The 26,417-nt window shown below is 44.0% G+C and overlaps 1 protein-coding gene across 1 annotated transcript; it reads left to right on the top strand.

Moving 5' to 3' along the window:
• The first annotated feature begins 10,370 nt into the window (after positions 1–10,370).
• Positions 10,371–16,248, top strand: LOC126283948 (mucin-2-like). The gene is made up of 2 exons (XM_049982411.1): positions 10,371–10,454; positions 15,088–16,248. Exons 1-2 carry the CDS (start codon positions 10,371–10,373, stop codon positions 16,246–16,248), a joined length of 1,245 nt encoding a protein of 414 aa, XP_049838368.1.
• Positions 16,249–26,417: the final 10,169 nt, after the last annotated feature.

The raw sequence follows: 26,417 nt of genomic DNA, 5'->3' as shown, positions 1-26,417 counted from the left end.
CCGACTTTTAGGAGAGAAGGGCGTGATGACCGCTTTTTCCTTAGTGTTATTTCATTGACCTTACATACACTCCTGGAAATGGAAAAAAGAACACATTAACACCGGCGTGTCATACCCACCATACTTGCTCCAGACACTGCGAGAGCGCTGTACAAGCAATGATCACACGCACGTCACAGCGGACACACCAGGAACCGCGGTGTTGGCCAACGAATGCCGCTAGCTGCGCAGAATTTGTGCACCGCCGCCGTCAGTGTCAGCCAGTTTGCCGTGGCATACGGAGCTCCATCGCAGTCATTAACACTGGTAGCATGCCGCGACAGCGTGTACGTGAACCGTATGTGCAGTTGACGGACTTTGAGCGAGGGCGTATAGTGGGCATGCGGGAGGCCGGGTGGACGTACTGCCGAATTGCTCAACACGTGGGGCGTGAGGTCTCCACAGTACATCGATGTTGTCGCCAGTGGTCGGCGGAGGATGCACGTACCCGTCGACCTGGGACCGGACCGCAGCGACGCACGGATGCACGCCAAGACCGTAGGATCCTACGCAGTGCCGTAGGGGACCGCACCGCCACTTCCCAGCAAATTAGGGACACTGTTGCTCCTGGGGTATCGGCGAGGACCATTCGCAACCGTCTCCATGAAGCTGGGTTACGGTCCCGCACACCGTTACGCCGTCTTCCGCTCACGCCCCAACATCGTGCAGCCCGCCTCCAGTGGTGTCGCGACAGGCGTGAATGGAGGGACGAATGGAGACGTGTCGTCTTCTGCGATGAGAGTCGCTTCTGCCTTGGTGCCAATGATGGTCGTATGCGTGTTTCGCGCCGTGCAGGTGAGCGCCACAATCAGGACTGCATACGACCGAGGCACACAGGGCCAACACCCGGCATTATGGTGTGGGGAGCGATCTCCTACACTGGCCGTACACCTCTGGTGATCGTCGAGGGGACACTGAATAGTGCACCGTACATACAAACCGTCATCGAACCCATCGTTCTACCATTCCTAGACCGGCAAGGGAACTTGCTGTTCCAACAGGACAATGCACGTCCGCATGTATCCCGTGCCACCCAACGTGCTCTAGAAGGTGTAAGTCAACTACCCTGGCCAGCAAGATCTCCGGATCTGTCCCCCATTGAGCATGTTTGGGACTGGATGAAGCGTCGTCTCAAGCGGTCTGCACGTCCAGCACAAACGCTGGTCCCACTGAGGCGCCAGGAGGAAATGGCATGGCAATCCGTTCCACAGGACTACATCCAGCATCTCTACGATCGTCTCCATGGGAGAATAGCAGCCTGCATTGCTGCGAAAGATGGATATACACTGTACTAGTGCCGACATTGTGCATGCTCTGTTGCCTGTGTCTATGTGCCTGTGGTTCTATCAGTGTGATCATGTGATGTATCTGACCCCAGGAATGTGTCAATAAAGTTTCCCCTTCCTGGGACAATGAATTCACGGTGTTCGTATTTCAATTTCCAGGAGTGTATGATAACGGATGCAGGCATATACATTTCTCATCCTCAGTATTAATAAGATATGTTCCCAATTACGGCTTGCTGCATTACGCCAGTTCATTTACGATTCCCAAGCTAATATCGTGTGTTTACAAGAGGTGTTATTTGATGTGTTTTGTCTTCCTGGATAGTCTATATTTTTCAATGTTGCGCCTGAAAATTCTACCGGTATGGCTTTGCTTTATCGAGATGGAATCCCGCTGACGGACTTCGAAATGCAAGATGATGCCCGCGGTACAGGCTGTAGTTTTTTTTCTTTACGCTCCGTCTGGATCCGATCGTTCATCCGACCGCGCACTGTTTTATAAGCAAGAAGTTGTTTATTTACTTCGACGGAAACAGCGAAAGGTCTTGTTGGTGGTGTGGGGGGGATATTAACTGCGTCTTACGTCGTGTAGATGAGACCCTAATTACCCATGTTGTCGTGAACTTAATGATACGGTGGCGTCTTTGCATCTCCAAGATGCTTGGGCATGCAGATATCCTACACTGGTGCTGTTTACGTTTTTTACAGCCACTTGAAGTAGCCGACTGGACCGCTTTTACTTATCCGCCCCCATATGTAGTCAGGTTCTATCGATTGATGGAAGTCCTGCCAGTTTCACTGATCACTGTGCTGTTTCAATTACTTTTAACCACGTCCCACAGCGGGTCCATCTTTTGCGCCCTTTATGGAAGCTAAGTACTACATCTCACGGACCCCTCTCTGGAAGGCATCATCGCAGACATACGGCGGCTGACATTCCAGTCCCAGGCGCGTTATCCCTCAGTTCTAGAGTGGTGGGTTACCTTTGCTAAACCTCGGATTCGAAAGCGGCTCAAATAAGGCGAACCAGGGAATTTTATTATGCTGCACTTTGCCATATTTACGATAATACTCGTGATGCCCCTTGAGAGTCTTAGACGTCCACCGTGTGAAGGTAAAACTTCTACATCTCAAACGTACGCACATCGATGTTGTCTGCTTACGTTCCCAGCCTGCTTCAATCGTACAGGATGAGTTGGCCTCTCTCTATCATCTTCTTCGGCTTCACAAACGATCTCCAAGGACGTGTCTTACTAGCATTCGTTCTTTAGATGGGCGTCAGTGGTCCTCCCAATCTGCTATCATGCGTGAACTTTACCATTACTTTTTTGACCTTACTTTTCAGACAGTCTAGCGTCTGTTGATTTTACCTCCCTCCTACTTAGTGTTGTAACGCCAGCTTTCCAGGAAGAGTTTATCTCTGTATTCCATCGCGATGATATGGTTGATATTGTGGCTCGTACTCCCTACCACAAATCGCCTGATTTCGATGGCCTTCCCAGGGAATTGTATATTCGATTTTGGCCCTTGATAGGAGATACGATAACTTCTAAGGTGAATGAAGTATTCCACGGAGACCTTACCCCACCCAGCTTTAAAGCTGCTAAAATTATCCTGATCCCCAAGAAGTCGTGACGTTTGCGTGTGGACGAGGTCTGCCCGCTAACCCTCTTCAACTATGATTGAAGATGGTGGTGCAAATGGTAAATAGCAGACTATCGGTGTTGTTGGCTACCATCATCGCGAGCCATGTTAGTTGTCTTCCGGGTCGTACCCTCCTGAATCCCGTTGCTGAATGTCGTGATCTAATTTCGATTGCTTCCACCATTCCCGTGCCATGCGCTTTGCTTTTCATTAATTTTTACCATGCGTTCGACCGCGTTAATCATGGTTTTCTCATGCGAGTATCGATGACTGTTGGTTTTAACGACGCTGCGCGACGGTTGTTTAGCTCACTAATTACTGGTATTCGGGTGTCCATTGACGTAACTGGCCGCCTTCCTTCCCCCATCGCGGTGTGTGAGGGCGTCCTTCAAGGGAGTCCATTATCTGAGTCGCTCAACGTTCTGTTTCTGGAATCCTTATGCGATCTATAACTGCTCATTTGGGTGGCTGGTCGCTGTTGGGAGAAAGGTTTACTGTTCGTGCATATGCTGATGACGTTATGGTTCTTCTCCGTACCCCTGATGATATACCACGGCTGAAGGAAGTTTCGGATGCTTTTTGTCGTCTTACTGGAGCGCGGGTTAATGACAGAAATGTCACTTACTCAGTTTGCGAGGATTTGACGCTGTTGAAATTCAATGGGCTTTTAAGATCACCCGCTATCCATCGTTAGGTGTTATAATTGACAGTTGTCCGCTAAAGGTGGCTACGAAAACTGGAAGTCTGTCATGGATAAGATTCAGGTAGGAATCATTGAACACGAGCGTCGCTCTCTCCCACTTCTTCATAAGGTCCGGGCCATGGAAACGAATGTGTTAGGTAAGGCTTATTTTACTGCACGAATCTTTCCACTTTCTGCAATGATGTACCGCAAGTTGTAAAGTTTAACTGGCATGTTTATCTGGTCCAACTCTATATTTCGCTTGCGTTGTTGGGTCATGGCGCGCCTCCGTCGCCTCGGAAGTTTGGGCCACCCTGACATTCGAGGTAAGGCTTCTGCCTTATTCATCCGTCGCACCGTTTTAACATGTCTACGCGCTCCCCAGTCACTTACAGCTCACTTTCATGACTGTATCCGATAGGCGAGTTTAACACCTCCGATATATATTAGTGGGATTAGGGACGTTAAGGAATTTTTTCTTGAAGTCAGTTATTTAGGAGTAAATATCCTTTCCCAGGCGAATTTCTCCCTAAAAATGCTGTTTTGCCGCTCGCCAATTCGTCATAGCATTCCGTCTGTGGAAGCTCTGTCGAGAGAAACGAACTGGAAGATTGTTTGGTCTAACTTTAGCCTCCGGATTTTCCCGATGGAAGTGTCGTCCTTGTGGTGCCAAGTTGTTCCTGATATTGTACCTACCAACGTGCGACTTTTTCCTATTGGCCTCAGTGTGAGGGATCGTAGCACTCGTTCCATGAAACTGATACATTATATCATCGGTTGATCTCCTTCGGCTTCGCCGACAACTAGCTTATTCTCCTCAGGACGTCGGAGGCGGCTATCTAGGCGGAGATTCTCCTGTGTCCCGATTCAATGTTCTTTTCCCGGTCGAAGAACAGTGAAATCATGCCGCCTGTTGGACATTATATTCACTACGTGGTGGCGAATGGATATCACGCAGATCCGATTGCCTTTTATAAATGTATGGCCACAGCCCATTGGACGTGGCTTAGGATGCCACGTTATCCAGAGCTTTTTTCCTATATGCTGTATCTTGTTTTTCATCGACAAGGAGTTGGATGAGTCGAAATCCCCCCCCCCTTTTGTGGCCACTCTTGTTTGGATTTGAATGTTCCAAGATATCGAAGTGTCCGCAACTCGTGGTCGTGCGGTAGCGTTCTCGCTTCCCACGCCCGGGTTCCCGGGTTCGATTCCCGGCGGTGTAAGGGATTTTCTCTGACTCGTGATGACTGGGTGTAGTGTGATGTCCTTAGGTTAGTTAGGTTTAAGTAGTTCTAAGTTCTAGGGGACTGATGACCATAGATGTTAAGTCCCATAGTACTCAGAGCCATTTATATATCGAAGCGACGGAGAAAAAAAGGTGAGGGCACGTTAAAATTAACGCCACATTCCTTCATATACGTTTATCTTATTTAACCATTTTGTTTTTGCTGAAATGGCCAATGTTGTTTTATTTTTAATTGATTGCCTTAAATAAGTGATTTTCAGGGAGAAAAAAAGCGGTAGCGTCTTGCACTAAGGATCAAAAAGCTCTAGGTGCCGGGCTAGACCGCAGCAAATGCATACATTTTATCTATAGATCATCAGCATTGGCACCGAGTGCTTTTCAACAGGATTGACAGTTATACTGGTGACGTGGGCAGAGGTTTTGTGCAACCTTTGAATCTTGGTGTGGGAACTATCAGTAATGAGGAATAATCATTAGTGGTCAACGGTATGAATGAGCAAACTGCAGTGCAAAACATATTATTAACAACACATAACATGAGTACACATGAAATGTGTCCTCTAACTGAGAAAGTGTCTTGGTTGTCTCTCCATTGGCAAAAGAGTCAGATCTAGCTTATCATTTGTATATGCAGGAATGGACCTTTCCAAAACCAGGTGACCATGAGAAAATGATTTAACTTACCACAATGCCGTTATATTCTACGACTTCGGATATGAAACTAAAAGATCTGAAAAAGGTAACTGTAAAGGCTCAATGTAGATATACACTCCTGGAAATTGAAATAAGAACACCGTGAATTCATTGTCCCAGGAAGGGGAAACTTTATTGACACATTCCTGGGGTCAGATACATCACATGATCACACTGACAGAACCACAGGCACATAGACACAGGCAACAGAGCATGCACAATGTCGGCACTAGTACAGTGTATATCCATCTTTCGCAGCAATGCAGGCTGCTATTCTCCCATGGAGACGATCGTAGAGATGCTGGATGTAGTCCTGTGGAACGGATTGCCATGCCATTTCCACCTGGCGCCTCAGTTGGACCAGCGTTCGTGCTGGACGTGCAGACCGCGTGAGACGACGCTTCATCCAGTCCCAAACATGATCAATGGGGGACAGATCCGGAGATCTTGCTGGCCAGGGTAGTTGACTTACACCTTCTAGAGCACGTTGGGTGGCACGGGATACATGCGGACGTGCATTGTCCTGGTTGGAACAGCAAGTTCCCTTGCCGGTCTAGGAATGGTAGAACGATGGGTTCGATGACGGTTTGGATGTGCCGTGCACTATTCAGTGTCCCCTCGACGATCACCAGAGGTGTACGGCCAGTGTAGGAGATCGCTCCCCACACCATGATGCCGGGTGTTGGCCCTGTGTGCCTCGGTCGTATGCAGTCCTGATTGTGGCGCTCACCTGCACGGCGCGAAACACGCATACGACCATCATTGGCACCAAGGCAGAAGCGACTCTCATCGCTGAAGACGACACGTCTCCATTCGTCCCTCCATTCACGCCTGTCGCGACACCACTGGAGGCGGGCTGCACGACGTTGGGGCGTGAGCGGAAGACGGCCTAACGGTGTGCGGGACCGTAGCCCAGCTTCATGGAGACGGTTGCGAATGGTCCTCGCCGGTACCCCAGGAGCAACAGTGTCCCTAATTTGCTGGGAAGTGGCGGTGCGGTCCCCTACGGCACTGCGTAGGATCCTACGGTCTTGGCGTGCATCCGTGCGTCGCTGCGATCCGGTCCCAGGTCGACGGGCACGTGCACCTTCCGCCGACCACTGGCGACAACATCGATGTACTGTGGAGACCTCACGCCACACGTGTTGAGCAATTCGGCGGTACGTCCACCTGGCCTCCCGCATGCCCACTATACGCCCTCGCTCAAAGTCCGTCAACTGCACATACGGTTCACGTCCACGTTCTCGCGGCATGCTACCAGTGTTAAAGACTGCGATGGAGCTCCGTATGCCACGGCAAACTGGCTAACACTGACGGCGGCGGTGCACAAATGCTGCGCAGCTAGCGCCATTCGACGGCCAACACCGCGGTTCCTGGTGTGTCCGCTGTGCCGTGCGTGTGATCATTGCTTGTGCAGCCCTCTCGCAGTGTCCGGAGCAAGTATGGTGGGTCTGACACACCGGTGTCAATGTGTTCTTTTTTCCATTTCCAGGAGTGTAGTTATGTAGATGAAGTGAAATGTAAAGAACTCCCGGATATCTGTTCTGACTAATGATGTCCGGACGAAGTGGTTATGCGGTTCTAGGCGCTACATTCTGGAACCGCGAGACCGCTACGGTCGCAGGTTCGAATCCTGCCTCGGGCATGGATGTGTGTGATGTCCTTAGGTTAGTTAGGTTTAAGTAGTTCTAAGTTCTAGGGGACTGATGACCTCAGAAGTTGAGTGCCATAGTGCTCAGAGCCATTTGACCCATTTGAGTAATGAAGAATAGTATTAACAGTACCAGAAAATGATGTAACGAGGGTGGAACTCATTTCGAGTAGGAAGGTAGGACACAAAGTTCAATTACTATGAACTATTCAGTGACATGGACAACCTCAACAGAATCTACAGGGAACCATCACCAACGAATGTAGCCCAGATATACATGTTGAGTGACGAGCAGAAGTTGAAGAGATGGATACAGAGTATGACGACATTGAAAGGAGGATCTAAAGCTAATAACTATAGGGATTGCAACACTGTGGTGCAGAAAGGAACAACAGAGTTATGGGAGGCCGCGCGGGATTATCCGAGCGGTCTCAGGCGCTGCAGTCATGGACTGTGCGCTTGATCCCGGCGGAGGTTCGAGTCCTCCCTCGGGCATGGGTGTGTGTAAGCTTACGGACTGATGGCCTTAGCAGTTAAGTCCCATAAGATTTAAAAAGAAATTATGGGAGAATGTGGTGTCGGTATTAGAAATAGAGAGGATAAAGACACCCTGAGATGTGAAATAAATTTATGTTGGTAAATGCTATGCACAATTACAGAATCACAACAGAAAGAGATCTACTTGGAACAGGCTCGAATGTATAAGAAGATGGCACGTAGATTACAACTTACTGACACAGATATTTCGAAGTCAGATACTGGGGTTTAAGACATACACAAAAGGATTTAGAATCAGATCACAAATTAGCAATGATGAAGAATAAGCAAAAGATAGAAAAAAGTTACTCGAATTCTGACGTAGGGGAAGATATTAGCTGAGGCTGCAGATGCTACGATAGAGAATACCACAATAGGCTGTTCACTTTAACAAGAGTGGACATCTCTTAAAAGGACGCTAAAGGAAGGTAGACAGAACAAACACAAGTGGAAGCGAGGTAAGTGGGAAGGAACAATGGTTAACATAAGAGACAACTTTCAGGAACGAAAAAGAAGAGGAAATTATTTACAACCACCGTAGCGTGACAGTTTTATCGCGTCGAATTTCCTTTATTCCAACATGTATATAATACACATTACCTACCAGTTTTAGCTCTTTGTCATTATCCAACATAAATATCATTGGTGATGTATGTGTCACGTTTAAAAATTTCTGCAGTGGTGTGTCCTTTCTCACATTACTGACTGCTAAACAGTGGTGACTTACGAAGACATAAGCAATAATCAGTGGCTGGAGGCAACGTATGCTATTGGGTAGCATCATTCTGAGGAATTAAACGTTAACGTTGTGAGCCATTCTGGAACTTACGTAAATTTATTCCATTGGAGACTACCTTAATTATCAACTACTTTTCGTGCCATTATCTGATGATGCTGATAGTTATTATTTTAGACTCTGAGGGCTGAGATATGAAACTGTGTGATAATGGAGGCAGCAGGCCTGTCATGGAGCTCCGTGGGAAGTTCGCAACATAGAGTTTCGAATCTTGTTAGTTCGAGAGTAGTATGTCAGTCAATGGGAGACTACTGTAAGGTGTATAAAACTGAATCTCTAACATTTCCGTTACTTAACTATGATGTAAAGTAATTACACACACGTAATTTCATTTACAGCTGTGTTAAGTTGTAGTTGTAGTGTATTTTATCGACATTGCAATATAAATTATTTTACTACACTTCTCAGACCAAAGATTTCACTCTGTAGCGGAATGTGAGCGAGAGTGTGAGGGTAGACTCTCCCTCCCACCCTCACCCACCACATTTTGAAATGTGTCACCCACACCCACATAACGATCGCTACACATTTGAAAACGGCCAAGGGCTGAAACTGGTTAGTAATGTGAAACATATAATTGGTTCATTAAACGCACTTTGCATAACAAAACTGACAGCCTACGGTGGTTTAAAAAGGTTTCATCATTTAGAAGCTACTTCGAAGCTGTGAACCCAAACATGAAGTAACTGAAAGAGGTACAAAAATCTTCAGAAAAAACCATAGCTATGTAATTGACTTATCAATGAAATGAATAGGAATTCAAGTAATCTAAAGCGATCAGGTTCGGGAACAATGCTAAGATATCGTAAAGGAAATGGTCTTCAGGATGTCGGGTTCAGCGTGTACATAATTCAGAGGCAAGAGAAATGGCCTCAAGATTTAGAGCACATACGGAATTCCACAGTGGAACCCAGAAGAGGGCTCGATAAGTGGAAAGCGTTTGTTAAATGTGTTCAACTGGGAAGGAGCTGTTTACAGAAGTGATATAAGAAGAAATGGGAGTCGTTTTGGAAGACACAGAGGGTTCATTAACAGTGTCAGAGGGTAACCAAGCTACTGAAAGATCGTAACTAAAGATTGAACAAGGAATAGATAATTTTCCTTAAACACTTCAAGAATCTTTATGTAGGATCTACTATACTCCTATTTTAACGATGTGTTGTAATTAGTACTAACTTAAATTTTTAGCTAGATTCTTCAAGCCTATCATGCTAATTCTGATACTGCTAGTACTCTATGAATGTCCGACACTTATATAGAACACTTCCAGAAATAGAGAGACAGGGTATCAGTCAATGCAGCGCTACCTGTACTTTTGGGAATTACGTAAACTAACGAGGTATCTCAGTTGTCATTTTCAGTGAAACATAAGTATGAAATTCTTTATTTCGGTAGCTTCCGATCACTCGTTGCCCTCGTCAATAATAATTCATCAGAAATTGAAGGAAAAGCGCCAGAGCTGTTGTATACGCCGTCGACATTTGCAGATCATGGCTGGCGAGCTGATTCACGTCTTTGTAATATAAGCCATTAGGCCACGGCAGACATTCACCCAGAACGCATTCGGGCACGGTGGACACGCCCCGTGCCTCGTCATGAATATGCGGCCACAAAGTCCTCAATCGTGTCTTTTGAACACCTCACTGCGCTCATTCAATTTCGGGACAATCATGACGCAAAAACTAGTAAACCCCACGTGACGGAGCGTTTAATATGGTTGAGTGGAGGTAATGGGCACTGTTTAGTGTAGAAATGTTATGGCATATAGTACTAGACACGGGTCTTCTCTGACGCAGATGTTACGCCGTTTGTGCCCTTGCATCCGCCGGCGTGCCGCTGACCGCGACGAGCGGAAGAAGCTGAAGAACAAGAAGGCGCAGGTGAGTAGTGGCTCTCTACGTCACACCAATAGCATACAAAACCTACTCTCGGCAGGATATCTCTCCCTGTGTCATACTTAGTTGCTTGAACCAAAAACTTGAAATACATCTTTACATGACGATTTGCGTGTGTCCATCGATGTGGCTATTGCCAATACCAACCTTCGTTTTGCACCCTCGGACAGGCAACACGCCAAATGTGTTTGCAAGATTGACTACCCAGTAGATGAGAATTTTTGATGCTGTAGGTGAACGCAGGTCGGCAATATGGTAGGGCTGCCTTTCGTTTGTGGTAAAAAATGTTCAAATGTGTGTGAAATCTTATGGGACTTAACTGTGAAGGTAATGAGTCCCTAAGCTTACACACTATTTAACCTAAATTATCCTAAGTACAAACACACACCCGTTCCCCAGGGAGGACTCGAACCTCCGCCAGGACCAGCCGCACAAGTTAGTCGGACACTAAGCGAAATTCGATGTGTAAAAGTGCACTTCCAGATATCTTACCCTTTCACTGCAATGACCTGATTACGGAGTAAATCTACGGATGCTACACACTTTTATTCTCTATTATTATACGAGATTATCTCCGGTTGTTGGAGCTAAATGCCTTTGATAATTATTTAGTAGGTATGCGAATAAATATCATGCGAATAGCAGAAGAAAAGCATCAGCCTTATTATGTTTGATGAAGACCTGGGGTTTTCAGTCGACGGCTTGGACTTACACCCATCTCAGACAAACTACGGGAAAGCAGGTTAAGATGATACGGACACGTCATGCGAATTAAAGCAGACTCGGAGGCAAGAATAGCTATGCACCTGGGCACAAATGGCCGACGACCTCGTGGCAGATCCATGACACGATGGCTGGACCGTATCAAGAAAGATAACAGAATTCATCAATTCCACCTACACAGAAGCACCTGACAGATCCGAATGGAGTCAGATGTACCAACAAGACGACGCTGTTAGCGCGGGATAGACGCTAGAAAGCAGTAAAACAAGCCTTAGATTTTTCAAAGTAGTCAGCTCACTCACACCATTCATACTTTGCTTACACAGCGGTATATTGGCAGTAAATAATTAATACGAACTTCCACTTTGTTTTCTGACAGTTGACTCTCCTTCATAGAAGAGTCAGTGACTTTCTCAAATGCCTACGTGTTCTGCCTGGCGTCAGCATATACCGAGTACGACTGCTTAAAGGATAAATGAACGACTGACATAACCAACAGAAGTAATGGGACCTGTCCGGGTACAGATGTAGAAAGGACAATGCGCGAGCTATAGACGGTGCAGACCAGCTACTGCTAGGATGTCGCTTACCGGACGCTGAGCATTTGCTCACTTTTCGTGACTAGCTGCTATCATACCCGTGGGTCACACTGTCGTTGACGACGTAAACAGGCACTACACCCTATAAGACCTCGAGAGAGGAATCTACAATCTACAGTCGTAGTTACAGCAACGTGCAGACACGTCGAAGGAAATGAGTATGAATAAAATAAACTTTCCCCATTTAGGATGGTGATCCTTTACAACACAGACTAATTGTAGTGACACACATTATTAAAATCTTTCAAGCCGCAAAAAGAGCTGTCGCTGCGTTCAGCGAATCGCTTTACTGTGTCGGTACAGATGGCACAATTCTTCACAAAATCAACTCATATCATAAGAAAATGTTCAGATTAGGGATGCACGATGATGGTGAAGCTTCGATGCTAATTTCTATTTCAACGCTCACGTCTGCGCATCGATGGCAGACAGTAACCGACGTTAAATATTGAATTTGGAGAATGATGTTAGTAGCTGATATTTACTGGTAGAACTCACTGAGTCTGTCTTCTCTCTCATTCGTAACACCAAGTCCATATTCTCCAGTAACCCTTCCTTCTACTCGTTCCCCTACAACTGCACTCGTGTCCCCCATTACTAACAGTGTTTCATCCCCTATTACTTATTGAAATACCCGTTCACTATATTCGTAAACTTCATCTCTTTATTGTCAGCTTTCGACGTCGGCATGTGTACATCTACTATTATTTTCGGTATTTAATTGCTGTCTATTCTAATGAGAACATCCCTACCAGTGAACTTTTCATAGCAATACACTCTCTGTCCAACGTTCCTATTCATAACGAACCCTACTGACATCATACCAATCACTGCTGCTGTTGATATTATCCTATATTCAACTGACTATAAATTGTTGTCTTCCTCCCGTTTACTTCATTGACCCCCACTATATCTAGATTGTATTTCCAGTTTCAGAATTTATAGCGTCTCTACCATGTTCAGACTTCGGACATAATCAAATCCCGCTCTCAGAACATTATCCATTCGTTCGTGACTTAATATTTTTCTCACGGTCACCTTCATCTTCGTAGTCTCCGGTGTCTTTAGCCAGTGGGGAGAGCATCATGACACTTTTTTAATTCACAGTTTACAGATCCTGTGGATACACATAATGCGTCTATAATGCAGCGGTTTCCATTGCCTTCTGCACTCTCAAGCCGTTGATCATTGCTTTTGTTCCACCTTTATGGGCAGCTTTCCGCCCCAAGGGCAAGAGTATGCCATGAACGTCAGTCTGCTCCTCTGCCCTCTTTGACAAAGTGGTTTTCAGAATAAGGTTTAGTTCTTTTGCCGGAAGTTATCCTATGAAACCCTAAAACGTTACTGATTCATCTCCTGAAGTGGCGCAAAAGGTTGCTACCATGTTAATCAACAGGAAAGCCTAGTGGTCCTCATTGGCTGCAGTATTTTGCTGTGTATCATTTCGACTGTGGTGACCTCGTTTTGAAGTAACCCATTTTAACTACACAACTTCAAATGTATAATTTCACGCACACCTTAAAATAGTAAATTGGTGAGCACCCCATATGACCTGATTAACGTAGCTTCACCAGAATACACTGACAGCACTAACGAGGAGTTTGATGACATAAACGGAAGTTGGTAGCCGTCTTTCTACGTCTGAAACAAGATGACTATTTAAATTTCTCACGCATCGCCTGAGAGTGGCGTTACTAGCACCACTATGAGTCTTCAATCACGTTTCCTTTAAATACAGGCTGTAACGGTCTTAAAGTTAATTATTTTTGAGACGAGACATGGATAGTAGATGACAGTAAAGAACTTCGTTGTCAACATCTTACTTAGTTAGAATAGGACCATGTGATACAGCTAAGAGAAGGTGGATGTTCCTTCTGCAAAATTGCAGAGATATTTGGAAAGAATGTAGCTACTGTACTTGATTGGTGCCAGAGATGGTCAGGAAATCGTATGGTCGCAAGAAGACCAGGCCCCGAATGGGCAAGTGACACGACAGAGTGGGATGACCATCGGGTGCGGCGTATGGCTCTCACATGTACTACTGACTCTGCAGCACCAGTATGAGCAACAATATCGTTTACTTCAAGGAGATCGCCGAGGCAGACAACATGTAACGTGCATTCCACTGACCCTTAAACACATTTATATACGACTTCATTGGAATTAGGGGAAAGCTCATCGCATGGCACGGTGGAATACTATAGTGTTTCATGACGAAAGCTGGTTCTACCTCCATACTAGTGTTGGTCGTGAGCTGGTTAGAAGGAAGAGCGAGTTGAGGTCCTGCAAGCAGTCTGTCTGTGTGCTTGATCCATTAGAGCAAACGTCTGAGTTGCAATTTCATGTCACAGTTGGAGCACTGTCATGGTTATCCCACTCACCCTGAACGCAAATTTGTACATCAGTCTGTTGGTCTGACGTTTTGAGCTGGCGTTTATGTACAGCATTCAAGGCTTTGTTTCAAAAATTGTTAATTCTCGACCACATACCGCGGTTGTAACCCAAAATGATGTTCAGGGTTTCGACATAATATCTTGGCCTGCCCAAACACCAGATCTGTCTCCAATCGATCATATGGGGCATTATCCATCGACAACTCCAGTGTGATCTAAAGCTGTCTGTAGCGGTCCCTGTATTAACTGAATTGACTGACCAGGCGACACAGGCATCGATCTCCATTCCACAAACTGATATGTGGCATATGTATAACACAATGCACACACCTTTGAAAAAAAAAAAAGCACTCCGTCTTCAGGCCACAAGTGGCCCATCGGGACCATCCGACCGCCGTGTCATCCTGAGTTGAGGATGAGCTTAGGAGGGGCGTGTGGTCAGCACACCGCTCTCCCGGTCGTTATATTGGTTTTCTTTGACCGAAGCCGCTACTATTAGGTCGAGTAGCTCCCCAATTGGCATCACGAGGCTGACTGCACCCCGAAAAATGACAACAGCGCATGGCGACTGGATGGTCACCCATCCAAGCGCCGGCCACGCCCGAAAGCGCTTAACTTCGGTGATCTCACGGGAACCGTTTGCCACACTTTGCATGTATCATTAAAATTTCTGGTGGCCTGTTCACACTTCCATTAATCTGCGATCTTGTAATATCTATCAGAAAATATTTTACTTACACAAATGCATTATCGCATTTTCATTAATCAGCAATAATTATATTTTCGTGTTTCGCTTTTCTCTTTTCAGTGAACATACAAAAACAGATATTACAAGCCCGTAATCTGAACCGGTACTGCATACAAGGAAGTCAATCCTAATACAGAATATCCTTCTGATTCCAGGCTTATGATGTCTCCGACACCATGTACAGTGACTACACTGCCACTACCGATCAGCAGCCGCTGCCACCGACGCTGCCACGCCCGCCTTCACCGCCGCTAACGCCGCCTCCCAACACCTCAGGCGGCGAGACCACAACTACTGATGAGCTGCTGCCCACCGCCAACTTGGGCAGTGGCGATGTTAATGTTGCTTATGACTCTCTGGCCCCCACCACCTCGCCTAGTGGAGATAGTAATGCTGCTGAGTTGCAGCCCCCCACCTCCTTTTACAATGGAGACCACACTGACGACGGTGAACCGTCTCACCCCACTTTTTTCGAAGGCAGTGACATTACAGCCGCTAATGAACTGCTGACCCCCACTGTCTTCCACAGTGACGATATTATTATTGCTGAAGTGCAGCCCCCCACGATACTGGGCAGCGGCAACAAGGCTCCCAACAACGAACCACCGAATCACATCATCTTGGATGTTCGCGATGCCACATCCACTAGTGAGCTGCTGCCTCCGAGAAACCCTGACAGTTGCGACTCTAGTATTGCTGTCTTGCACAGTGACGATATTATTACTGCTGAACTGCAGCCCCCCACGATACTGGGCAGTGGCAACAAGGCTACCAACGATGAACCACCGCATCCCACCATCTTGGATGTTCGCGATGCCACATCCACTAGTGAGCTGCTGCCTCCCAGAAACCCTGACAGTTGCGACTCTAATATTGCTGTCTTGCACAGTGACGATATTATTACTGCTGAACTGCAGCCCCCCACGATACTGGGCAGTGGCAACAAGGCTACCAACGATGAACCACCGCATCCCACCATCTTGGATGTTTGCGATGCCTTATCCACTAGTGAGCTGCTGCCTCCCAGAAACCCTGGAAGTTGCGACTCCAATACCACTGAGTCGCTGCCCCCCACCACCTTGGGCAGCGACGAAGCGTCTGCCGATGTTAAGCCACCATGTCCCTCCATCTTGGATGGTGGCTACTGCACGTCCACTAATGATCTGAAGCTGTTCACCGCCTTGGGCACTGACTACACTATTCCTGCTGAGTCACTGCCTCCCACCACGTCGAGCAACTTCAACACAGCTGGCAATGATCAACTACTGAATCCCACCATCTTCCAAGATGGTGTCAAGACCACTGAATTATCTTAATTGCTCCAGGTGGCTGATGTTGCACCATCAGCCCTACAGGGTGCGCTTCTCACTGGCCCTCCCCCAAAGCAGGCGTTCCCTAAGATTCCAAAAAGAAAAGTCCATCTGATCATCTGGTATATCTTCAAGGGCCTCCACCTTTTTCCGCTTTTGGAAATAAAATGTAATGTTATCAGTTTCTGGTTGGAACTCGAAATTAGTAAAGTTTATGAAAGCATCTTGGTTGTTAATGTTGAATTTTATGGCTTGTATTGCAAAATGTTTTGCTGAATCTTTGATTTCAGTTATAATCCCATGTATCATTCCATGTACACATGTGGGACAGTACTGCGCCAGCCTGCAGAAACGACCAAACTCAGAAATCAAACGATTAGACACTACAGAAGCACAGTGACACAAATAAAGTGAGAGAAACGTCGAACTGCTGAAATCAATACCTTAGTTTCACTCAGTTGTACTTAAGAAGCGCATGACAAGAATCTGCTACGTCATTTATATCGTGGAAGTATGTTACTCGATTGTACATGTAAAATTACACCTAAGATAACCAGCCTGTTTAGACTCATGTATTGGAAAGATCGTCTGTACAGATCACACACGAGACACCTTTACTAGGAAGTTGACATTCTCATTATATCCCGCACTACGTACCAGTATAATGATGTTGAGCACTGTAAAATCGCCACATATACTATTATTGGTTTCAGGGGCTAGTGGTAGCTACCGGAATATGATACACTACTGGCCATTAAAATTTATGCACAACGAAGATGACGTGCTACAGACCCGAAATTTAACCGACAGGAAGAAGATGCTGTGATATGCAAATAAGTAGCTTATCACAGCATTCACATAAGGTTGGTGCCGGTGGCGACACCTACAACGTGCTGACATGAGGAAAGTTTCCAACCGATTTCTCATACACAAACAGCAGTTGACCGGCGTTGCCTGGTGAAACGTCGTTGTGATGCCTCGTGTAAGGAGGAGAAATGCGTACCATCACGTTTCCGACTTTGATAAAGGTCGGATTGAAGCCTATCGCAATTGCGGTTTATCGTATCGCGAAATTGTTGCTCGCGTTCGTCGAGATCCAATGACTGTTAGCAGAATGTGGGATCGGTGGGTTCAGGAGGGTAATACGGAACGCCGTGCTGGATCCCAACGGCCTCGTATCACTAGCAGTCGAGATGACAGGCATCTTATCCGCATGGCTGTAACGGATCGTGCACCCACGTCTCGATCCCTGAGTCTACAGATGGGGACATTTGCAAGACATCAACCATCTGCACGAACAGATCGACGACGTTTGCAGCAGCATGGACTACCAGCTCGGACACCATGGCTGCGGTTACCCTTAACGCTGCATCACAGACAGGAGCGCCTGCGATGGTGTACTCAACGACGAACCTGGGTGCACGAAATGCAAAACGTCATTTTTTCGGATGACTACAGGTTCTGTTTACAGTATCATGATGGTCGCATCCGTGTTTGGCGACATCGTGCTGATCGCACATTGGAAGCGTGTATTCGTCATCGCCCTACTTGCTTATCACCCGGCGTGATGGTATGGGGTGCCATTGGTTACACGTCTCGGTCACCTCTCTTGTCCTCATTGACGGCACTTAGAGCAGTGGACGTTACATTTCAGATGTGTTACAACCCGTGGCTCTACCCTTCATTCGATCCCTGCGAAACCCTACATTTCAGCAGGATAATGGTCGACCGCATGTTGCAGGTCCTGTACGGGCCTTTCTGGATACAGAACATCGCCCTACTTGCGTATCACCCGGCGTGATGGTATGGGGTGCCATTGGTTACACGTCTCGATCACCTCTCTTGTCCTCATTGACGGCACTTAGAGCAGTGGACGTTACATTTCAGATGTGTTACAACCCGTGGCTCTACCCTTCATTCGATCCCTGCGAAACCCTACATTTCAGCAGGATAATCGTCGACCGCATGTTGCAGGTCCTGTACGGGCCTTTCTGGATACAGAAAATGTTCGACTGCTGCCCTGGCCAGCACAATCTCCAGATCTCTCGCCAATTGCAAACGTCTCATCAATGGTGGCCGAGCAACTGGTTCGTCACAATACGCCAGTCGCTACTCTTTATGAACTGTGGTATCGTGTTGAAGCTGCATGGGCAGCTGTACCTGTACACGCCATCCAAGCTGTGTTTGACTCAATGCCCAGATGTATCAAGGTCGTTATTACGGCAAGAGGTAGTTGTTCTGGGTACTGATTTCTCATGATCTATGCACCCAAATTGCATGAAAATGTAATCACATGACAGTTCTAGTATAATATATTTGTCCAAGGAATACCCGTTTACCATCTGCATTTCTTCTTGGTGTAGCAGTTTTAATGACCAGTAGTGTATGATATTAATAATGCATCTGACTATCACAATATCTGCAAGGTTTGTACCAACCGCCAGCATAGACGACCTCAGCGTCAATGAAAAATACTATGCACTATAGTTTACGTTGGATTGAAAATCGGATACTAGAATTCACAACTCACAGCAACAAAATATAATCTTCCATTGTACTACTCTGCGACACGACAATGCACTCGCTAAACAACGGTGAAACGGATATGTTCAAGTCTTTTATAAAAAATTAAATAAAAAAAAGGATGAGACGTCGTGCTTGATAATAACGCATAAATATCTTTCCATTCCAAAATCACAACCAAGTTGTGTGTAACCTGGTAAACGCAGCATGCTAGACAGCAGTAATATTTATTTTGTGTCGCACTTTCAGAGATATGATTAACTCTCTTTTTTTTTTTTTAATTGACGTTACGAATCACAGATATCCTCTCAACGTAGCAACCATGAGGACAAAAAAGAAGGGTGGCGGCACCGCAGATTTATGTTGTACGTTGTATTGAAGCCAGAGGGGGTGGGCCCTTCCACTATTTTAAGTAGCCCCAAACATTAGCAGACCACTGTTTACGACTGCTTCATGCTCCGTATTTACGTCGCGAGCGCCAAGGAAGGCAATCTCGAACTTTTACTGTTCTGGAATACGCATTTGCTCAGGAAAAGCAACACATTTGGACTCGTTAATCTAACTTGCTATTTTTATGTGTTATATTTCGAATAACAAGAAGAGGAGAGTGTAATGTGAAAGGGATGCTTTCGCAGTGCATTTTATTCAAGAGGTTTTTATATTTGTATTGATAGTAAATGAAGATGGGCCACCAAAAACATTGCTTGTTTGCTACTAGAATTGCTTTTTGTTCGTCATATTTTAAGCTTTCAACTCGTATGTACAACGTTTTTAATGTTCTAGACTGCAAAAAACTTTCATGTGTGTCCTTTATTAGCCCATAGCCGTGTGCAAAGAGGAAAGGAGGAATGCATCCCATGGTAACTTGTGCATGTCAATTGTAATATCTCTTTATATTCTATGAATTATTCTGATACAATTCTAACCTTGAATGACGTTTACAAAATTTCTATCTTCATACTCGCAGAATCCATGCGCAAAATAGTGTCATACAATAGCTATCCCATGAGCGCATAATTATTCTTTGTAGTACTCTGTCTGGTGGTTGTTAGAAGAAAAAGCTTCTGAGATTGTCTTCGTGCCGATTAGCCTCAGCTTTGTTTGAAAAACTAATCTGATTATTGAGATTTATGACCGAAGATAACTGGTACGAAATTGTACGATTAAACGAGAAATATATATATTGTTCCTTCAAACAAAAGGTGTGTATTTGACAATTGATAATTAATGATATTCATCGATGTATTGCGTAGTTGTTAATCAGAAGGGAACTTCCGAAAACTGGATAAGAACCTGCAATTAATAATCCAAGAGCTCCATTACTTCTTCGGAAGGTTAAACTTCATCAAAGCCAAATATCCGCTTGATCTGAGGTTTCCCGACTGATTATACAACGCTCCCAAATTGTCTCTATTAGCCGAAGGCCAAGCGGAGGTAATACGAGACTTATCCGCCATACAAAATGAACTCCAAAATCAATTAGCCGAAAATCAAACAGAATTACAAAATCAATTAAGAGCAACATTTAACGAACTAGATCAGAGATTAAATGCCCAGACACAGGAAATAAAAGAACAGGCAGAAAGGACCGAACGAATCTTATTGCTCAAATTGAGCAGGTCCGCCAACAATGCCAAGAAACCAGTAGTAAATTAAAAGCGGAACTAACCGAATATGTATCCGTCAAAATTGACACGATACAAAAACAAGTAGAATTGTTTCCTCACGCAATACAAGCTCAAGAGGACATACAGTGTTCCGTAGCTATGATACCACAAATTATAGAATCCCAAGATAATCTAAAGAAGCAATTTGACGAAGTGAAGGAAAAACACGAGACAGTGGAACATAGAATGAATGTACTTGCGGGAAAGTTTTCAGAAATGACGTTAGAGCGCCAAAATTTTCCCTCGGAAACGATAGAAGAAACTGTGAAAGTAGCTTTACAGTCAGTTTCAAAGAGCTTTTTTTCAACAAAGGGTTAAAGGAAGTTCGTGAACAACTTGGCGAAGAATTCTCGCGTTGGAAAGAAAATATAGAAAGATCACTAAATCTCTAGCAGGAGGATTTAGAAACAGCGAGAAGTAGGAAACAAAATTCTCAATCTGCGCGTGACATTGCGTCCACGTCAAGATCCGATGTAGATAGAACTGGAACGTCACAAGTTAGATTCGATATAACGGATAGCCACAGCGAAAAGTACGCACAGGGTGATTTTTGGAATCGTAGTAACGTTGGGGGGATGATGATGAAACAGAGAAAGTTTCAAATGATTAACCCTGACAAAAGGAATGTTCATCCTGTAGTCTTTATTCGAAGGTCTATTTTCACCATCTTGGACAGATTGGCAAAAGATTAGTTTTGTATCTGGATATATACAAGGATCAGGAGCATTGTGGGCATCCGAACAAACATCTTCTTGTAAATGTTATAAAGAATTTGAGCAGGCTTTTCTAGCAAAATATTGGTCTGCTGGAATACAAGAAAGACTTAGGCAGGAAGTATTATATCCTGAGCATTTCGGATTTTCTAGAGAATCTCTAAAGAGATATATTGAGAAATACATTAATAAATCTTTGTATTGGGATGTACCGATTCCTTTGCCGGATATACTTAGGATACTCAAGTCCAGACTACCCACCAGTATAAGGAATCAGCTGTTATATATAAATAAGGATATAGACTCATTTATGACTACGCTTGATCATATTGATATAATTGAGGAGGACAATAAAAGGGCAAGAGAAATGTCATATCAAATAAGGGTAATAGAAGCGAATCCGAGCTGCAACTCGAATGGGAATGGCAGTAATGGTAGCAGTAACAATAATCATAACCAACTACACTCTCCGAGGAGACTTAGAAATGGACAAAATGCAAACAGTAATTATCATAATGGAAACTTGAGTAATGGTGCAGCGAGGGGCTATTTTAGTAACAAAAGGAATTTTAATCGATATAATCCAATGCATGGCAACACAGGACAGTTCTACCAACACCAGCAGAACAACAACAATAATTACACGAATAAAGCAAGACAATACAGACCGAATTCACCACAACAACCGATAATCACTGAAGTAGCTGAAGAGACAAATACCAATTGGACCAACAATCAGTCAAACTAAACATGACCGCATCGTGCCCCGGAGGAGCGGTCAGGGGATGTGTTAGGGGCGAAACAGTAAAATTACAATTGTTAAGATATAATGGTGGTGAGCTGTTGACTGAAGAGTTAACCAAGGATTTAATAACGTGTCATAACGACAGATCGAGTGTTCCGGTATTTGTTGAAATTGAGGAAGTTCCAACAAATGTGATATTAGACACCGCCGTTTCCGCCAATGTTATCTCAGGCGCTCTTTTTAAGAGAATTATTAGGAGGAAGAATGTACCAATTTAGCCGGTACAGACCTGCAAAATTATCGGAGCTGTTGGAGCACGCTCTCCCAATGTCAAAATACGAACACAATTAGAGATGAAAATGGGAACTGTAGCGATAAAATGCACGTTCCTTGTAGTGGAGAAGTTATTAGTGGACTGTATGCTTGGTATTGGGAGTATGCAGGAGTACGATTGTCAGATTGATTTTTTGGGAGGAATAGTAAAATTTAGATTAAATGGAGAAGAGATAGCACTGGGTTTCAATAGAAAGGAAACTGTGCATGAGAAATATTGTCGCGGTGCCACAATTCAGTTAATTGACACTACAAACGGTCGTTGAAAGGAGCTTTCAAAGGATTTGGTACAACAGGAGGACTTTAACCAAACAACAATGATAAAAGCTAGTGAATCAAATCAGCTTACCGGAGAGCAAAGGCAGCAGCTTCATTATTTGTTAGAGGCATATGAAGAGACTTTTGATGAGAAACCAGGAATTATTAAAGGGTATGTTTGTCACCTACAAGTGAAGCCACATCAGACTTACTGTTACCCACACTATCCGATCCCCTGGCGTTTAAAGCAATCTGTTCAATGGGAGATAAATAGAATGTTAGAATGGAACTTGAATGAGCCATCAACTAGTCCATATTGTTCTCCGCTCTTAGTAGTTCCAAAACTTGGAGGCAACGTTAGATTAGTTCTGGATGCGAGAGAGATTAATAAAATAATAGTACCTGTAAGGACTCATCCGGAAAATATAGATGAATTAATTCAAAATTTCCAGGATGTTTCTTACTTAACTAGTGTTGATTTGAGATGTTCGTATTGGCAGGTCCAAATGGATGAAGACTCTAGGAAATATACCGCATTTATCTATGCTGGGAGTAGTTACCAATTTAGAGTTGTCCCGTTCGGACTTAATATTAGTGCCGGAATATTTATTTCAGCGTTGGATTATGTTCTTGGACCAGAATTGCGTAGTCGTATAACTCTGTTTGTTTACGACTTATTAATAGCCACGAAAACATGGGAAGATCATTTGCATATTTTGGAAAGTACTTTTGCTGTTTTCAAGAAAACCGGAATAGCAGTAAACTTACAAAAGTCTTATTTTGCTTTACCACAAATTAAGTTCTTAGGACATATGATAGATGCGAAAGGTATCTTGCCTACCGAGAAGAAGATAAGTGCAATTCGAAATTTTCCATCACCACGGAATAAAAGACAGCTGAAGGGATTTATAGGTATGGCATCGTTCTTCCGTCGTTTCATAAAGACTCAAGCCATGAATTATGCGGCATTAAACCGGCTTCTACAGAGGGATGTGCCATGCAATGGACTGAAGAATGTGAACTAGCTTTTCGAGACATTAAAGACCGACTCGTTAACGCATCCTAATTATATCACCCTGATATGAATTGTGAGATCTGTCTGTCCACGGATTCATCGGATCTTGGATTAGGTGCCTGTCTCTTCAAAATATGGAAAATAAAAGGGGGTACCAATATTCTGCCCGATAGCATTTGCTAGTCGCCCTGTGAAAGAGCCTATACGACCTCAGAACTTGAAGCACTTGCGGTTATCTGGGCATTCAAGAAGTTTAACTATTATCTATATGATTCTAAACCGATTGTGTATTGTGACCATCAATCACTAACCTTTTTGCAAACCTGTAAATCATTACATCCCTGACTGTCACGTTGGACAATGACACTACAACACTACCAATTTAAAATTATTCATGTGTCTTGCAAAGAACATATGATTGCGGATGCACTGTCAAGATCCCGAGAAGGTTTAACGCCGGAAATAGAATCAGTAAATACTTCGGATTTTCCAGTATTACTGTTGCAGGACAATATCTACAAGACTTATTATGTACATCTTTGTAGAGATATGAGAAATTTACAACGAAAAGATCCTCGATGGAAGAAGATAATTCAGCTAAAGGAACAACAAAATTGGAGGGCTAGTTTAGATCATTATAAATTAGTAAATGGAGTATTATTCTTCAGATGTGGGAAGGACAACAATCCACGGTGGTGTGTATGTATCCCGGAGGAATATGAGGAAAAATTAATTTGGTTTGCCCACTTATCATGGGGACATTTTGGTGTAATTAAATGTGCCAATAAAATAGGACCATACTGTTATTTTCCGAATATTCGGAGAAAAGTGCACCAAGCAGTATCAAACTGTTTACTCTGTCAAAAGGCAATACCGGATAATAGAGGTAGTAAGCATGTTCTGCATTCAGTTATTCCACGAGAGCCAAGGGAGTTAATTTCGTGTGACATCTGCGGGCCTCTCCCACGATCAAGAGGAGTCAAATTCATTGCTGGATTCTTTGACGTGTTTAAAAAATGTGTAAAACTATATCCACTAAAGCGTGATACTGCCAGAGCTATTGTAGTGAGATTGGTGCATGAATATCTTCCGCATGTAGGTTTACCGAACTCCATAATTACAGATAATGCCAGAATTTTTACCGGATTTAAATTTTGACATCATGTTACCATCCACAAGGTAGTCCAATAGAACGAGTTTTCCGAGAACTAAACCGATTGATTCGTACATACTGTCACAGTAAACAAACATCATGGGCTGATTATTTGTCAGAATTTGAACAAATATTTAATAATCTGACACATACCTCAACTTACTTTACTCCAACAGAGCTTATGTTTAGCCAGATTGAAAAGAATTTCTGGATAAACCATCTGTCAAAGTATGAAGACCAGAATTTAAAATGGGAGGAAAAGATTCGACTCGCACTTGTCAATTTAACTAAAAAGTCAATACAAAGGAAATTGGCATATGACAAACGGATTCACCGGATTCAGACGTTTCATCCTGGATAAAACGTTTTATTGAGGCGACACATCCATTCCTCGAAACTGATGAAAAACATGAAGAAATAGAATCTTATTTATACCGGACCATATGTTATTGTAAATATACCTACTCCTGGATCATACTTGTTGGCATATCCCGAATCGAAAAGAATAAAGGGATTATTTCCGCATAATGATATTAAGAAATTTTTTGAAGGATCGTAGACCTGTGATACCAAATATGGAGAAGAATTTAGAGTAGAATTTGACTATGAGTCGAATGTGTATATAAATATCAAGAAGTTTATGTTGTCTAGAGGGTAAGAGACGGTGAGATTACTCCTGTGATAGGTTAAGAGACAGTGAGATTACTCCTGTGATAGTTTAGCACAAAATTTTAAAATAGATAGAAGAAATTGTTAAATACTAGTGTTTTAAGTGTGAACTATGAGCAGAAACCTTAGTGATATACAATGAAAGTGCATCTACATTTCCTCAAGACACGGCACTTATGTGAGAATTGCGTGTGAAACTTGAACAGTGCGGGGTATGTAGGTAAATACGCTGTGTCTATGATGTGCGCTGTTCGAGCGAGAAAACAAATGAGCTGTCAAATGGAGCAACAGTCGATAATGTCACTGCTGCAAATAAATTGAAGAAACACTCAGGTTGCGCGAGAGAAAATTATTATAATTTTTGGATTTTTCATTATGCCTTCTCTACCAGGAGAATTGATTTAAGAATTTTAATGAACATTTTAAGAATAGCAGTTTGCGTGTTTCATATTATGGACTTAGTTGTTGAAATATATTTCCATAAATGTTCATGAGAGAATGAAGAAGATTCTGCGAGTGGGTGATTTGTTAAATGAACATATGTCATATATATATCCATAATTTCGTAATTGAAAACAAACCTCAGACAGATTCAATGCTCTACTTCCACCTGCACTATAACAAAACGAAGATTAGAAAAAAATTTGAGAGGAATACATTTGATATGAGCTACAACAAAATTTAAATGCCCACAGTCTATTTGGACATGTTGTGGACAATCAGCAGTTATAATGGAAAAGAACTTTGGTATTGAGGACTATAAAAAAAAATCGCGATTGTCAGGAACGATGGATGTTCCAGTCTAGTAGAGATGGAAGAATATAAGAATCGACTCCGATTTTGAGTTTAACGATGAAATATGGACTTCGTTGCCTAAATCTACTCTCTTCCAAGGTTTTGTTCAGTCAGAACCTTTTCTTATTCCACTTTAAACCTGTTCCATGTTCACGTCCCTGACCATCTGTTCCTGAGATCATCTTGCTGTTTCTACGGCACGCTACCAGCTTCTGTCCTGTGCCATAAGCCATCGCCTGTCCTCCGTACCGCCTCCACCAAACACTGTGCGTCGCCTACCCGCTGTCCGTACCCAGTGTTCCTG

The sequence above is a fragment of the Schistocerca gregaria genome, chromosome 1 (genome assembly GCF_023897955.1).
Source record: "Schistocerca gregaria isolate iqSchGreg1 chromosome 1, iqSchGreg1.2, whole genome shotgun sequence".
NCBI lineage: Eukaryota > Metazoa > Arthropoda > Insecta > Orthoptera > Acrididae > Schistocerca > Schistocerca gregaria.
This window is presented reverse-complemented; position numbering and strand designations above follow the sequence as displayed.